At 39.0% G+C, this 17,156-nt stretch overlaps 1 protein-coding gene across 5 annotated transcripts in view; it reads right to left on the reverse strand.

The window, feature by feature from the left end:
- Positions 1-17,156, reverse strand: part of LOC126285303 (serine/threonine-protein kinase Tao) — a 175,861-nt gene that overhangs the window by 38,444 nt on the left and 120,261 nt on the right. For all 5 annotated transcript variants that reach the window (XM_049984596.1, XM_049984598.1, XM_049984595.1 and 2 more), the window contains 2 exons: positions 15,498-15,648; positions 11,443-11,682 (listed from right to left, as the gene is read on the reverse strand). In XM_049984596.1, coding sequence (XP_049840553.1) covers positions 11,443-11,682; positions 15,498-15,648 — 391 coding nt within the window. The remainder of the gene's footprint in view (positions 1-11,442; positions 11,683-15,497; positions 15,649-17,156) is intronic.

Below are 17,156 nucleotides of genomic sequence, written 5' to 3' on the forward strand. Positions count from 1 at the left end.
CCCTAAGGGAAGTCTTTGCGCTCCCAGGATTGGAATGACTCCTTACCCTCTCCCTTAAAACCCACATCCTTTCGTCTTTCCCTCTCCTTCCCTCTTTCCTGAAGAAGCAACCATCGGTTGCGAAAGCTAGTAATTCTGTGTGTGTGTTCGTGTGTTTTGTTCATTGTGCCTGTCTGCCGGCGCTTTTTGTTCATTGTGCCTGTCTGCCGGCACTTTCCCTCTTGGTAAGTCTTGGAATCTTTGTTTTTAATATATTTTTCCCATGTGGAAGTTTCTTTCTCTCTTTGCCTTTACAAATGTCTGCTTGTGTCTGTGTATGTGCGGATGGACATGTGTGTGTGTGTGTGTGTGTGGTGTGTGTGTGTGTGTGTGTGTGTGTGTGTGCGTGCGTGCGTGCGCGCGCGAGTGTACACCTGTCCTTTTTTCCCCCCTAAGGTAAGTCTTTCCGCTCCCGGGATTGGAATGACTCCTTACCCTCTCCCTTGAAACCCACATCCTTTTATCTTTCCTTTTCCTTCCCTCTTTCCTGACAAAGCAGCCGCCGGTTGCGAAAGCTCAAAATTCTGTGTGTGTGTTTGTGTGTTTTATTTATTGTGCCTATCTACCGGCGCTTTTCTGCTTGGTAAGTCTTGGAATCTTTGTTTTTAATATATTTTTCCCATGTGGAAGTTTCTTTCTATTTTATTTACATCATCATATACCCGACCAGATAAGCCAGACTCAGGCTGCACTCTTGCAGCTTGTTAATTTGTAGAAGTCACGTGACAAAATGTACAAATTTCAATTTCTTGCATGTGAATGTGGTCACACAGTTTTGTATTTACCTTCAAATCACTGTGACTGTAATCCGATGGGATCCATTTGCACACAGGCTACACACTACATGCAGGGGGAGGGGGGGGGGCAGCCCACCACTTTGAAAATAACAGACACAAACGCTTGTACATGAAGCAACATACAGCATTCCCTTCAACGTGGCCACTCTGAAAAGTTTCAGAAAGAAGTCTTTGACAGGGAGATGGAGCTGTATTAAAGCCTTGAACATGTCATCCTACATTTACAATCAAATAGTTCCGACATGGACTAGGATTGAAGATGGTATTGCGACAGACTTTGAAACAAAGTAACAATCTTTCTTGGTTTTAAAGATTCATGGTTTAAAAATGTTTCTGCACCATATGAATTGCATACATAGCAGACAAGGACTTCCTAGCTTTCACTGATTATTAATATGTAGCCTGTGACGTATTCAGATTATAATGTTCAACATATTGCCTGAGGAGAAGGTAAGCTTTTCCCAGTGCACTGTATGATCAATTACTTTTGAGAATGCGGCTAGATAAATTCATCAAAAACTCCAGCATTTCCACAAACATATTCCTGTCATTTTCAAGGTACAAATTGGAAAATGCCTTAAAATGGAAGGGAGGGTTACCTGTCAAGATATTAGTGGTTTTCAACGTTATCCGTCAGCATTCCATTGAGTTATTCACAGAAGATGGTTTATTGTTTGTTTGTTCAATGAATCATAAACACATTCTCCCACTGTAATGTTGAACAAATTACTTTAAACTCATAATGCCTTTTGACACTAAAAAACATAACATACTGACAATTTTTACAATAGTCTCTGCTAGCAGTATTTTATTTTTCTTTCTTTAACACAGTGATTTATATTGAACTGCAGTGAAACACATCCACATATGCGCATTATACACTTAAAAAAAAAAAAAAAAATTATATGCCGTAGAAGCAGTTGTCAAACAAATACAATGCCTGCAGTTTGAATTTGAAGTTTATTTTGTTGTGTATTAAATTTCTACTTATAACACAGTCCAAATGGCAAGAAATGGCAATTATTGCAATCTTTCATATATCTTGTCATTAGACAATTGCCGCTTTGAGAAAAATTTTACTTGTCTTCACATAGCTGCGTCAGCTGTTCCAACATCACACAGACATGATTGCTGTGGAACAGGTCACACAACCTCGAAGATGTAAAGTGAGATTTCTTTCCAGTAGATGACAGTTTGAAATTTTCTTTAAAATGTATTATTACCTCACAGTTTTGAACCTATAATACCATGTACCAAAGGCAAATAAATCTGATCGTTTTCCGCACCAACACTGATTTTGTTTGTCTGCTCTCTGCCACCTCGCATGTGCAGCCCTTATCCCCTCCACTCTTCCCTACTGCTCCGTCTCTATGCGCGGAAGTGATGCCCTAAGTGACGCGGGCACCATATAAGTAGGAATATCCCTTTTAGAAAAATTTAAAATAAAATTGACTGGTTCACTGCCGAGTATAACATTGAATATTAAAGATTTTTTATGAATCTCAACATCAACGAACACAGCACAATAACTATATATTAAACATCGCCCTTTTGTCTGGGCACTCACTAGCAAAATACTATTTAAATCATATACAGGGTGTTACAAAAAGGTACGGCCAAACTTTCAGGAAACATTCCTCACACACAAATTAAAGAAAAGATGTTATTTGGACATATGTCCGGAAATGCTTAATTTCCATGTTAGAGCTCATTTTAATTTCGCCAGTATGTACTGTACTTCCTCGATTCACTGCCAGTTGGCTCAATTGAAGGAAGGTGATGTTGACTTCAGTGCTTGTGTTGACATGCGACTCGTTGCTCTACAGTACTAGCATCAAGCACATCAGTATGTAGCATCAACAGGTTAGTTTCATCACGAATGTGGTTTTGCAGTCAGTGCAATGTTTACAAATGCCGAGTTAGCAGATGCCCATTTGATGTATGGATTAGCACGGGGCAATAGCAGTGGCGCAGTACGTTTGTATTGAGATAGATTTCCAGAACGAAGGTGTCTCGACAGGAAGACGTTCGAAGCAACTGATCGGCGTCTTAGGGAGCACGGAGCATTCCAGCCTATGACTCGCGACTGGGGAAGACCTAGAATGACGAAGACAATTCTTCGTGCAGTTGACGATAACCCTAATGTCAGCGTCAGAGAAGTTGCTGCTGTACAAGGTAACGTTGACCACGTCACTGTATGGAGAGTACTACGGGAGAACCAGTTGTTTCCGTACCATGTACAGCATGAGCAGGCATTATCAGCAGCTGATTGGTCTCCACAGGTACATTTCTGTGAATGGTTCATCCAATAATGTGTCAATCCTGATTTCAGTGCAAATGTTCTCTTTACGGTTGAGGCTTCATTCCAACATGATCAAATTGTAAATTTTCACAATCAACATGTGTGGGCTGACAACAATCCGCACGCAATTGTGCAACCACATCATCAACACAGATTTTCTGTGAACGTTTGGACAGGCATTGTTGGTGATGTCTTGATTGGGCCCCATGTTCTTCCACCTATGCTCAATGGAGCACGTTATCATGATTTCATACGGGATACCCTACCTGTGCTGCTAGAAAAAGTGCCTTTACAAGTACGACAAAACATGTGGTTCATGCACGATGGAGCTCCTGCACATTTCAGTCGAAGTGTTCGTACGCTTCTGAACAACAGATTCGGTGACCGATGGACTGGTAGAGGTTGACCAATTCCATGGCCTCCACGTTCTCCTGACCTCAACCTTCTTGACTTTCATTTATGGGGGCATTTGAAAGCTGTTGTCTACGCAACCCCGGTCAAATGTAGAGACTCTTCATGCTCGTTTTGTGGACGGCTATGATACAATACGCCATTCTCCAGGGCTGCATCAGGGATTTCATGTGACGGAGGGTGGATGCATGTATCCTTTCTAATGGAGGACATTTTGAACATTTCCTGTAACAAAGAGTTTGAAGTCACGCTGGTACGTTCTGTTGCTGTGTGTTTCCATTCCATGATTAATGTGATTTGAAGAGAAGTAATAAAATGAGCTCTAACATGGAAAGTAAGTGGTTCCAGACACATGTCCACATAACATATTTTCTTTCTTTGTGTGTGAGGAATGTTTCCTGAAAGTTTGGCCGTACCTTTTTGTAATGCCCTGTATAAATAATTATAATCCCCTTTTTTTTTTATTAAACTGTATCCCTTTCTTCAAGAGCCCTATAAGTTGTCAAAGTTTTGGAATACACTTCTTATATGAAGAATTTAGAAGAATGTTATTCTTATTGCTTATTATTTCCTCGTTTAGTTAAGAATGGTGTTAAATGTTTAATGTTAAACATGGCATTATCTATCCCTGTCCCTGATTCAGTTAATACTATAGGTTTTGGGTGTGGCATTTCAGTTACCAGAAAGCCTTCTCTCATACAATGGATAGAACTGTGTTTGGCTTTCTCAACTTTTAAGTATTTCTTACAATTTTTAACTAAAACTGAAACTTCTATCTTGTCTTGTACTGGGGTCTGTCTCTACCATATCTTCTTCCTTTTGCCTGTCTCTCTTGTTAGCAATTCCTTGACATTATTGTACAGTACTGGTTGAATATTGGCAGTCTCTTCTGGCCATTCAATCCATCTCATAATTTGTTCTTCTTCTACTTGTCCTCCCTCTATTTCCACTCGAGAAACTTTAGGGATGGATTGTGGTAGCTCATTTAATACCTTTCCAAGTTCTACTACTAGTTCCGCCCACCTCGAATGTCTGTTTACAAAATATGCTCGTCATAACCTGTCTAGTTCTGGTATGGGGACTGCTTTGGTGGTGACATTTGGTTTGTGGGCCACTCAACTGCACAATCAGTGCCCGTACAAAGTAACAATTTTTTACACAATTCAATTTTTTTTACTCAGTCCAATTTAGCCACAGTCACAGTTGTTGTTGATGAAGAAGAAGATGATGATGATGAAGACAACACAAACACCCAGTCCCCGGGTAGAGAAAATCCCCAACCTGGCCGAGATTTGAACCCGGTACCCTGTGATCCAGAGGCGGCAACGCTAACCACTAGGCCAGACTGCTTTGGGGAGGGTATCAAGAAATTAAAATGTAATTAAGGTTTTGTTTTCCCATGCTAGACATTCTTAAAACTGCTTGGCCACAAACTGTGTTCCGTTGTCAAACAATAGGTTCTTAGGTTACCAACATCTTTAAAGTAATGGCCTCTTAATTTAATCAGCACACAATTGGTCGTCTCTTTTTAGTGTATATACAGGGTGAACGAGAAGTCCTTGTACCCCTGTAACCACTGCTCAGTATCAAAAGATGTTACACAGGTTGGTAGCTAAGTTACTTCTTATCAACTGTTGTAATCACTTATTGGAACTTGTGTTTACATATTTCTGAAGTCTTAGTGTACTTTTCATTTGTAGTCAAGGCAGATGTGAACGATCATAGTTACACTACTGAGGAGCACTTATTGACAAGTTTGTGGGAGCACAAACGACAACACACAGGTCAGGCAAAGACAGATTATGGGAGCATTCCAGGAAAGACTTAATAAAGCGCCACAGCAAAAGGCAAGACTTCGAGACTGGGAAAAAAATGCTTATGGTTTTGCTTTTGGCAGTGCTAAAAGCCAGGCCACAGAGTGGAAAAAGAAGACCTCTGGATACTGGACCATAGAAGTCACTGCTGATAACTCCCGTAGCTTGCTCAGAATAATGGGATACAGCACTGTGCATACTGCCATTGTTTATACTTTAAAAAAAGTCTCGAAAGATTTTAATAATTTCTTTACTTGGTTACTCATATTTCTCAAGTAATAATTCGGTACTTATTCATATGCATGACATTTTTTTTGGACCAAAAGCATGATGCGGAAGATACCAAAGATATTGGGCACTTAGTACATAAGTAGTTGTGTTAAAACAAATCAAATCAATTACCAATCAAACATGGTAACATTCAATGTGTCACTACCAAGTTACTGATTTTATACTTGTTGTATACATAGCACTCATTTCTCAGCATTGCTCTTTTCAAGGAATATGATCTTAACTCCGGCAGAACAGGCCTTGGAAGGCCCAACAGTACTGACCACCGTCGTGTCATCCTCAGTTCACAGGCATCACTGGATGCAGACACGGAGGGGCATGTGGTCAGCACACTGCTCTCCCAGTTTATGAGACTGGAGCCGCAACTTGTTAATCAAGTAGCTACTCAGTTTGCCTCACAAGGGCTGAGTGCACCCGGAAGCCAACAGTGCTCAGTAGACCAGATGGTCACCCATCCAAGTGCTAGCCCAGCCCAACAGCACTAAACTTTCGTGATCTGATGGGAACCAGTGTTACCACTGTGGCAAGGCCATTGGCTGTGGAATATGATACTCCTGTACAATCTCCATTGGTCACAGGTGTCTGTACTATTCTGTTGCAAGTTATCAATATGAACCCTTAAATGTATGTCGTACCTTTGTTTTCTTTCTCTGCTGTAACAAAATTCTCATCTTTTCCATATTTATTAACCTTTGAAAAATAAAGTGCAGTTTCCCCTTTCTTTTACATCTAGATTTGACTGAGGCCCGTAGGTAATTAAGATAGTGCACCTGGCACTATGTCATCTTGTCCTCATATATGTAATAAAAAATCTAGACACCTATAGAAAAACAGCCAATCTTTTGAGTCTACTATCTCGTAGATTGCTTTTCAATAGAAATGTTAATGCACTACAATCTGTGCAGTCCAGTCACATTTATGTTTCACAGCCTGTGTCTGACATCAATATGCAACAACCACTCAGAGATGGCAGGTAGCAGCATTAGCTGTGGAGCGTACATAAAGCATGTTGGGGAGACATGGAAAACAGTGCAGTCGTTATAGTAATGTAGAAATAGAGTGATTTATCTGGCGTCCAGAAGGACATGTTCACTGGCTTTTGGGTCAAAGTTGGAAACATTTCACAAATGACTAATTGTATGGTTGAAGTATATGGTGCATGGCAAAATGGTGCTATCCAAAAGTGGCACCCGAGACAACTACTCTGCACCACAGACCATAGATGACAGAGGTAAACGATGGCTGGGGAATTGTGTAGGGCAGACAGACATGCAACTTTAGAGTACCTGTAAAGCAACTGACCATCCAGATGAAACAAGGGGCTACCAACAGTGTTTCCTCAAGGACCATTCAGAGAACAATGTGTACAGACACCCACAGCAGGCTCCTGGTTTACGCACCCATGCTGACTGCTGTACATCGGCAATAAAGGCTGGAATTTGAATGCTAATATTGGAATTGGATGTCCACTAAGTGACACTAGGTGTCCTTTTCAGATGAATCATGTCGTACGCTAAATCACACAAATGGCCACTGGCATGTACAGCATGAACCATCTGAAAGCAAACACTCTGTAACAATCACTGGAAGTGTCCAGGATGAAGGGCGGTCTCGTTATCCAGAAAGGCACAACAAATGTATGCATTTATCCTTTGGCACCTTGTCTACCCCTACATACTGTTTGTTCTTCCTCGGCATGATGTCCTCTCACCAGCAGGACAACACAACATGTCACAGCTCGCAGTGCACGTGTGTGGTTTGCAGAGTATCGGGATGAGTTAACCATACTCCACTGGCCATTAAATTCCTCCAATTTAAACATAATCAAGAATCTGTGTTACTACACTGATAGGGCTGTTTGCACCACTGATCCTCAATTGAGAACTCTAATGCAGCAAGCCACATGGCACTGTAATTGGCGTGTCTCCACACCCTGTCAGTACCTTCCAGGACCTCATTACCTCTCTTCTTGGCAGGTCTCGTAGCAAAAAGTGGTTATTCAGGCTTTTGAAAGGTGTAGTTTCGTTTCTTGCTAATAGGTACCAAAATTCCTCAACACTCATATTACAAAGTTTTTTTGTTATAGTTAATTGCATTCATGATATGTAAGCATACTACAAGCTAAAGTTATCAGCCTGTGTTCTATTGTATTGTCTGTCTTATATTCCTAAAAAATGTGACATCCCAAATCATGTATGTATGTATGTGTGTATGTATGTATTTAATCATTGCTAAATGGAAAGGTAAAGTGAAATTTGGGAGACCTAGTAATGTTTAGTTTCCAGAATGAGATTTTCACTCTGCAGCGGAGTTTCAGTTTCAATGTTGAGTTTGCCAAAGTTTCTTTTATATTGTTGAATTCTTCTTTGCAATGTATATCCCAGTGCTGTGTTTTGTTTCAATAGTTTCATTGAATTAGGTCCATTAAGCACTACATTTGGAAGGAATTTTCTGTAAAATGCTATCATTCCTAGCTAAGATTTTGGAAACTTCATATGAAAAAAAATTCGTCTGAAGTTTTGAGGTATTCCTTCCGTGGTGTGGGTGCCATAACTGTGTCATCCATTATAATGACACTTTATCCCTTAACCCATTGCCTGTCGCCTTATCCAATGCTCTTATGAATAGACACAGAAATATGTATACCAAAGGGTTGTACTTGGAACTGATACGACTGGTCTTTGAATAGAAATGTTGTATATTTTCTCAATTTGTTGTGTAGTGCCATTTGCCAATATCCTACTCTTAAATCCATTGTGCTTATGTACATTGTCCATGCGAACTTCAATGACATTCTTCTATTAAGAATAGCCTGTCCCTTCCTGGTTCAATTATTTTACTGAAAGTACACGTGTCTAGTACCAATTGTATGGTTCCACTGGATTTTTAACAACTACTAAAGGTTTTTTGTAACAACTATCAGATGTCTCAACTGCAATTCACTAACATTTAACTAATTTTAGTTTGTACCAATGGCTTTATAGATACTTATATAGAGTATGGCTTTATGTAGAATGGATTGCAAGGTTTAATCTTTTAAGTACAAACAAGATTTCTAATAATTCCTGAACTTTAAGAGCCGGCCGCGGTGGCCGTGCGGTTCTAGGCGCTGCAGTCCGGAACTGCGGTACTGCTACGATCGCAGATTCGAATCCTGCCTCGGGCATGGATGTGTGTGATGTCCTTAGGTTAGTTAGGATTAAGTAGTTCTAAGTTCTGGGGAACTGATGACCTAAGATGTTAAGTCCCACAGTACTCAGAGTCATTTGAACCATTTTTTGAACTTTTAAGACATTTATTTAGCATATCACCTTTTTTGTTTGTGTTAAGACAGTTTTCTTATTTATACTGTTCTTTACATCATTTTTGTTTACCTGTAAATCATAATTGTCTAACTGGTGTTCGGTATTTTTGTCCTTGTTCGGCTTCTGTCTTAAGAGAGTTAAACCCAATCTAAGTGTAATTATTTGTTCAAAGTATATCTTAACTATTTCTTCTTCTTGTCGATATGGAAATATTTCTGTTGCATTATGGAAATATAATGATGCCTTCTGGTCTGAAAGCAAATATATGCCTTTTAAAACTGCAACAGTGAACACTGGTTGCTGAAATGTATATTCATTTAAACCTAGCATTACCAACATGCTTTTGATAACTTCTGCAACTAAGAGGGTGGAGATGTACTTCGTGCAAGGGGGGGGGGGGATATATATATATATATATATATATATATATATATATATATATATATATATATATATATATATATATATATATATATATATAGAATTGTTAATTGTCACTGACTTTTAGATACTGATGTGTAAGAAGTACTCTGAACCTAAAAATAAGAGTATGACATCTGTTGGGAAAAGTAACATCCTCTAGCAAGACTTATCTTTGTGTGTTAAATTTAAAACTATTACAGAATGTGGGAGAAGAAATCATTTTTTTCCAAATTCATGTTTACATGACTAGATGACAATATTTGCAACAAAACATGAGCAAAAAGTAACATCCAAGAATACCTTATATGACATGAGGTTTGAATCATGAATAGATATGCATTCAATAGATTTTTATGTCCAAATAAAAATGAAATTTTTGGACACACTAAATGTATTCTCCATTAAATTTCACATGGTCATTTCTGAATGTCATGCTATTTTTCTTGGTGTTGACTTCATCCTTACTGAGGCTAAGATACACATTTCTATCCATGTTAAACCTACAAACAAGTACCAGTACTCACACTTTCACAGTTGCCATCCTTTTCATGTCAAATATTCCCTCCTATATAGCCTTGGAATTTGAAGCAAGCCTTCACATTGGAGTCAAACATTTTACTTCAGATGCAGGCACTTTACAGCAGTGCTTCACCATTCTCAGCTCAGCATCTACTGTACCTAAAGTATGCCAACAACCTAGTTCAAAAGAGATCTCCAGGGTCACCGCATCCAATACTGGTATTGCTGATCCTTCCAAAAAACAATTTAGGAACACACAATTCGTCACTCAGTACTACCCAGGTACTGAACGTATTTATCAGTTACTTCCACAAGGCTAGGACTTCCTAAACTCATGCACTGAAAATAGGTCCACCATTCTGTCTTGACATTTTGCCCAACACATCTAGAATAGTTTTGGCCCCCTCCCCCCTCAAATTTCAGCAATACCCTCATCAGACCCCATGTTGTCTCCTGCATCTATTTCCCTACCCTATGGCTCCTACACCTGTGACAATTACTGCAGTAAAAGACCATTGCACCCTTCTGACATCACCTATACCAGACTTGCAACTGGCGGAACATATGCTATCAAATGGAGAATCACCTGTGAAATGAAATGCTGGGTACCAGCTCCTGTGTAAGCACTATTTCACCTTCTACAATGTTATGAGTAGCAACAAGTTGTGTTACGGTGAATGATCATATACAAAGGGTATATAAAGGCAACACACAATATCCTGTCACAAGACATGGCAGCTGTGACCTTGGTGCATGTACCACCATGTGATTGGTTCTCGCCACCCACCTGCTCTAGATTTATGATAATTTTTATTGGTCCCAGTGTTTATTTTTGATACCTATTCTTTTTCTTCATTCCATTTTACTTTTCTATATCTTAATTTTCTAACCCGCCTATTTTTCCCCACTCTCTCACGTGTCTACCATATATAATGTACTTAGCTTTTTGCACTTACTAACTCTTGCATGATGTTTTTTCAGTACTCTGTGTCTTGATTACTACCCACCTTCCACTCTTAAGTTCTTAGGTTATCGAACTTTGCCTGAAGCAAGCACCAACAATCAGTACTTCCCTTCTCATCCCATTCAGTAAGCCTCTCCCGACCTGAGGTTTTCGGTGTTTTTTCCATAACACTCTCCACTTCCTAGACCTCACCAGTCCTTTGCTTTCATTCTTCTTTCTTTACCTTCAGGCCTTCTGCCATTAGAAGCCACTGACTCCAAAAGCTTGCACATTTCCATATACTTTGTGTGTGTTTTCTCCTGCCACTGCTTGGTGAGTATATTTTTTATATATCCATATTATATTATAGTTTCAATCATTGGTTATTCTTGTTCAAATAAAATTTTAGTAAATCTATTGCCACTATATAATGATTGAAGAATAAACTTTTAGTGAGCTAGAACATTTTGGCAAGTGAAAAAATGTTGATTTCAAATAATACAACCACCCAATTACTGTTTAATAAACAGACACCAATGTCAACATTTTGCAGAATTAGCTTCACATACCACATATTCCTAATACCAAAGTGGCCCACCTTGAGGCTCTTCGGCTGCTGCTTCAGCTCTAATGCATGCTTCTTACGTAGCTCCCGTTCAGCACGCTCCATATAGTCCTGTTGGTTCTGCAGTTCTGATGCATGCTGCCTCATGATCTGATCCTCACGAAGTTGATGCACAGCTCTTTGCTGCCTGTACTCCAATTCCTGCGTTTTCTCGTGGTGCCGAAGAAGCATTGCGTGAGCTTGCTCCAGTTGTTGCTGTCTCTTACTTAACTCCTGGAAAAAGACAAAGCATACAAGACATCAGTAAACCAACTGTTTGGCTTTCATACTTAATACACTATGGCACAAATTCTAATTATAAATTTCTGTAACTCACAAAAAAGTAGGTTGCAACAACGTCATGCTCAAAGATTTCTGCTACCTTTTTTAAAAGAAAATTTAGAAACGTCAAAAATTTGAATTATAAAATGGCAAACTGTAAACAACTTTCACTGCAGCTATGATGATGTTAATAACTTAAGTATTTAATTTTGCACAACTTAATAATGGGCAATCTATTAGAAAGGTGTCAGTCTTTGGCTACCAGTAAGAATCATCCCAGTATCCACTTGTTATCATATGGCAAATTATGAAGAAAATGAAATCCAGACGCATAGACCAGGTGAAAAAACAATCTGAATCATCTCCTAAAGTTTTGTTTGATAAAATTATTTAAATGGACAGATAAAAGTTTTGTTTGGTTTTTTGATTCATCCAGTAAGATACCATCACTTGTGACATTGTTGCCAACAGAGAACATTCAAACTATTCTTTCAAAGTCTTCGATCAAAATCATTAAGAAGTCCAAATAATTAACTTTATTCAGCAACGAGCATCTTAAGATACGTGTAATAATACATAAAGGACTCAAACAAGCAGACAACTGCATTGTTATGCTGGAGAATAATTTTGATTTACATTACTAAATTTTATAAAACTCTACCTGGCAGAGATCAGAGTCAAGGGGACCAGCTTTGAGTCAGTGTGAACATCAATGCGGCTTACTGTTGATGTAGCACAAGGCAGAGCACCAGGCACACAAAATCTAAGCAAAGGGAGCAGAAGCACAATTGGCAAAATGTTACATAACAGTGTAGTATGAAGTAACATTCTGTAACTTCAAGTGCCAGAGCACCTCTGCAATAGTCAAATCTTGCCAAAAGACCCAATCCCAGTGACACCAAAATAATTACTGAACTACCAAAGTGAAGCAAAGAGCACGGAAGAGACCAATATACGAGGGCAAATTCAATAGTGCACCCAGAGAGACTGTTTCATAGGTGCAAGCTCAGCTTTTTAAATAATGAGACTTTTGGAGTCTAAATACCCATTCACTCACGTTAATTTTTTGTGTGTGTTGCTAGAACTGGAGAGAACAACGGACTAAAGAGTTTCATTGAAACCACGAGAAGCTGATTGATTATGATCTGCCTGCTACCCACTTGCTGATTTGAACACAGACACAGCCAATCCGATGCAAACTACAACTGTGGCCTGCCATTACTGCCTACTGAAACATCGCATATGAGGATTAGAATGGTCTGCAGATGGAAAAAGTTGTTACCTCCACACCATCCAGGTAGTGTGTGTTCATGCAGCCTCCTGGCCAACTTGTGAATATCTGCAATTTTTGTTGATCCATTGTGGATGACCAGGGCATATTCTTCACGACAACTAACATCTACCACACTGCTGGCTGTCTGCACTTAAGCACGTCATGGACTGTGTATGAGAGCGCTGAGATGTCAAGGCCACACTAGACGACAGAAATGTTCAGTGTGAGCAGCACCTGCCCGTCTGCACACAGCTCAGACGTGCAGCACCACTGTCACAACTTGCCGAAAGGACATATTACACCTTCGTACCTTGTGCTTATGCCCGACCACCCGCACGATGCACTGAGACACTTTTATAACTCTGTAAACTCAACCTGGTAAATAAGTGTTATTACAAATACCACGGTATCACTTAAGGCCTCTTGGTGTATTGTGCATCACTTTCCCCACATACTCCATACTCCGTCTCCTACAAACAAAGTGACATCAGCTCCCCAGGGTTTATCCAGAAGTAAGGTTCCCTTCATTTGCACGAATAGGAAACATTGTTTCTTCTCACAGAAATTTATGTCATTAAAAAGAAGAGACTTCATTCTTTTTACTACATAATTGCCTTCTTGTTCTACACAATGGTGCTCCAATTTTTGTATCTGCATGCCGTAGAGCTCCACCGTGAACCCACTGAGCAAACACTTCCCCTCTTCTTTGATTTCATCATCATTCCGGAAACGCTGGCCACCTAAGTGTTCGTTTAACGTGGGGAACAAGTGATAATCACTAGGTGCAACGTCCAGACTGTAAAGTGGGTGGAGCTTGACAGTCCAACCAAAGTTTGACAAAAGTTCCTCGGTTCGACAGGAGACATGAGGTTCGGCATTATAGTGAAGCAGCATTACACCTTCTGTCAGTCATCTTCTCCGGCAGTTCTGGATAGCTTGCCCGAATTTTCAAAGTGTTTTGCAATAACTGTCAGATTTGATTTGTGTCCCAGGTTCCATAAAATCGATCCCAAAACAGTGGCTATTACTTTGCCAGCAGAAGGAGATTTTTTGAACTTCTTTGTGACTAATGAGCCAGAGTGACACGACTGTTTGAATTTTTCTATCATTTCGGAATTAAAATGAAACGTCTACATTTAATATCCCTTAACAATGGAGTCCAACAATCCTTCCTTATTTTATTGGCACTTTTGAAGAAACTGGCGAGCATAGTGCAAGCATTACTCCTTGTTTTCTGCTGTCAGCATACGCGGTACCCACTGAGTGCAATACTTGTGATATCCCAATTTCCCATCAAAGCTCTTTCAACTGTACCATAAGAACTCCCAGGAGTCCAAGCAACAATTTCACAGACAGTGATCATTCTGTTTTGAAGCACTTCGCGTTGAATGAGCTCGATAACTGCCTCTGAAACTAAAGGTCTTCCACTCTGTTCTTCACTGCAGACATCCTTCCAACTGGCACTTAATTCCTGCACTATTTTCAGATGTGTTGAATGGACAAACTTGTCACCATACACTTGTGTGAACTGATGATAATATCAATGGGTGGATTCCCTTTCACATGCAAAAACCGAATTACAAAACTAATCTCTCACTTGGCGGGATCAACAATGGGTACCTCCATCACGGATGGCTGCGGAACCAATGCTGAGCGGTGCAGCGAAGTGCAGCCAGGTCCTCGCACATGGACATGTAAAATTAAAAGGGAAATAAATAGATTTAAGTGCCACGAGTTTTGTGGAAGAGGGAAAAATAAATAAATATTTTTTTTTAAAAAAATCTTGATTGTTATACTACTGAAGGTACTGTAAATTCATCTTCTACACAATGATAGAACTTACACTGACACAAATCATAAGACACTGACATGAAGCCATTACTGTATAGAATGGATGGAATTTTTCATAATGTGGGTCAAACATCTACTGTCATTACTTGGGATGTGCAGTTTGACTTTTTCTATCTATTCAGCAAAACAGTGCCATGCTGTATACCCTAAAATACTTAAAAATATGAAAACAGATCATTATAGTGAACAAAATTAAGCAACTAATACTGCAGCTGCACTGTTAATATATGACATCCTGGGGGGAACTGCAATCCACAGAGAATTGCAGTAGCATCTTAAAATTTCCACTTCCACTCTTACACCATTTCCCAGAGTGTGCATCTCCTTAAACACCACAGATCTCAATAATAGTGATCCATGTTAACCTGAACAGATGTGATTACAATCTGTGTATGCTCTTCTGGTCACAATCCATTCCACTCAAATGCTACTGTAATTAAGACTGCTTGTGAAACTTAAAACGTGATCAGATTCACACTACACATATTTTAATCAGTGTAAGTTTCTATGAGTAAGTATTAACAACAGACAATACGAACTGATCTAGCAACTTCCCACCCTCTGCAAAACTGATAATAGTGCATCATCTCAGTACTGTAATTTGAATAAAGATTCTGTAAACCAGCAGGGTCAATATTATCACCTCTTGAAGAAGCTCCCTTTCAAGGCTCTGGAATAGAAGGAATTTTTTTCTTCTAAATTTCCGTATCTCCAAATCAAGATATTCTTTCTGGCCTCTAAGAAGTCTTTGCTCCTCTTGAGCTTCCAGTTGCTTGAGGTTGTCTTTCTGACTCCTGGAAGAAAAATGTAAGCCAACTGACATAAAACTTTAAAATAAATAAATAATAACAAATAATTAAATCTCTAGTTAGGGAATAAAGGGGATATCCCTTGAAAACACTAAATTTACTTTGTTTGATATCACATCACTGTGCTCTTATTGGAATCATTCCTGTCTTTTTTCGGATTGAGTTAACAATTTTGAGATGATCAAAGAGTTGTTACACAGAAAGCCACTTCTCTCTACACATATCACATCCAAGATTTTTACCGTATTTCTAGTAAAAAAGACGGAGACAGCAACAATTTAAAGCGATATGATTATTAATTGACCATGACTGTTTCAGAAATACTAAAAGTATTTTCAGGGACAGCTACGAGTCTTAAAATTTGTTTACTTACATAAATGAATTAATGAAGCAACATGTTTGGGTGTACAAAACCTCATCTATGTTTACTTTTGGTAAATGTTTCTGTACTGGCATTGTTGTATGTACATACAATAAGTTTCAATTCAAGACTGACATGACTCAAAAATAACTACCACACTTATGCAGGGTATAAAAGCATCCCAAGATGCCGTTGATTCCAAACAAATTGCTCTGTGACATAACTGTCAACCAGAAGAGTTTACTCACTCATTTACAGAGCAGAATGTTAGAGTAGTGCAAAGTGTCAATTGTTAATAGTGGTGTTAGTTACATCTGATTTCTCAGCACTTTTCCTACCTACCATAACAGAAATGAAATGCGACTGCTTGCATAACTATGGAACTATTTTCTAACTTCTGTATCTTTGTACAGATTCATCACAATCTACTAACTCTGTAGAAGCGAACGTAAGTTTAGTCTAAGACGTAGTTCTTATGCTCTACTGGAAGATGGAAACAGCATTAGTCCCTCGAAGCCTCAGGAAAAACAACATGCAGAAATGAATTTCAACAAGGAGAAGCAACAGAAGTAGGTGCGCACAGATTAAAATGGTTCCTACTTTTGATGGAGGTCAACACTTATTGAGCATGCAAGTACAACAATCTTCTAAGGAAAACATTTGTAGCAAGCCATCCCTTGCACAGCCACAAAGTTGATTTGTTTTGATGAAACTTTGTACAATGTTTGTACACAGTTAAAGTTCAACAACAAAGTCATGCACTAATATGCATGATTAAAAACTTTATCTTTTATTCCAAAAGAAGCTCCCTCCCTGTTTTATAAATAATGCAAAGGCTGCAGAGGAAGTAGTGGTGACAAAGTTGGTGTAGACTTTGTATCGAATTTCCAGAAAGTGTTATGAGCCTCCTTTGTGTCTTCTGTGTGGTCCTACACTATTTGCCACAGCCATGGCAGCTGGTACATCATGAGAAGTACACTGGGTCTGATAGGAAAAATACAAAATTTATCAAATACATGGCAAGAAATAACCAGACTTGGCACATTCAATGATACTTTAAAACGACTTTCCCATTATAATGAATATATTTGTGCAAATGAAAATTTGGATTCTATGTGATTTTTGTTTTATG

Source organism: Schistocerca gregaria, chromosome 8, assembly GCF_023897955.1.
Source record: "Schistocerca gregaria isolate iqSchGreg1 chromosome 8, iqSchGreg1.2, whole genome shotgun sequence".
NCBI lineage: Eukaryota > Metazoa > Arthropoda > Insecta > Orthoptera > Acrididae > Schistocerca > Schistocerca gregaria.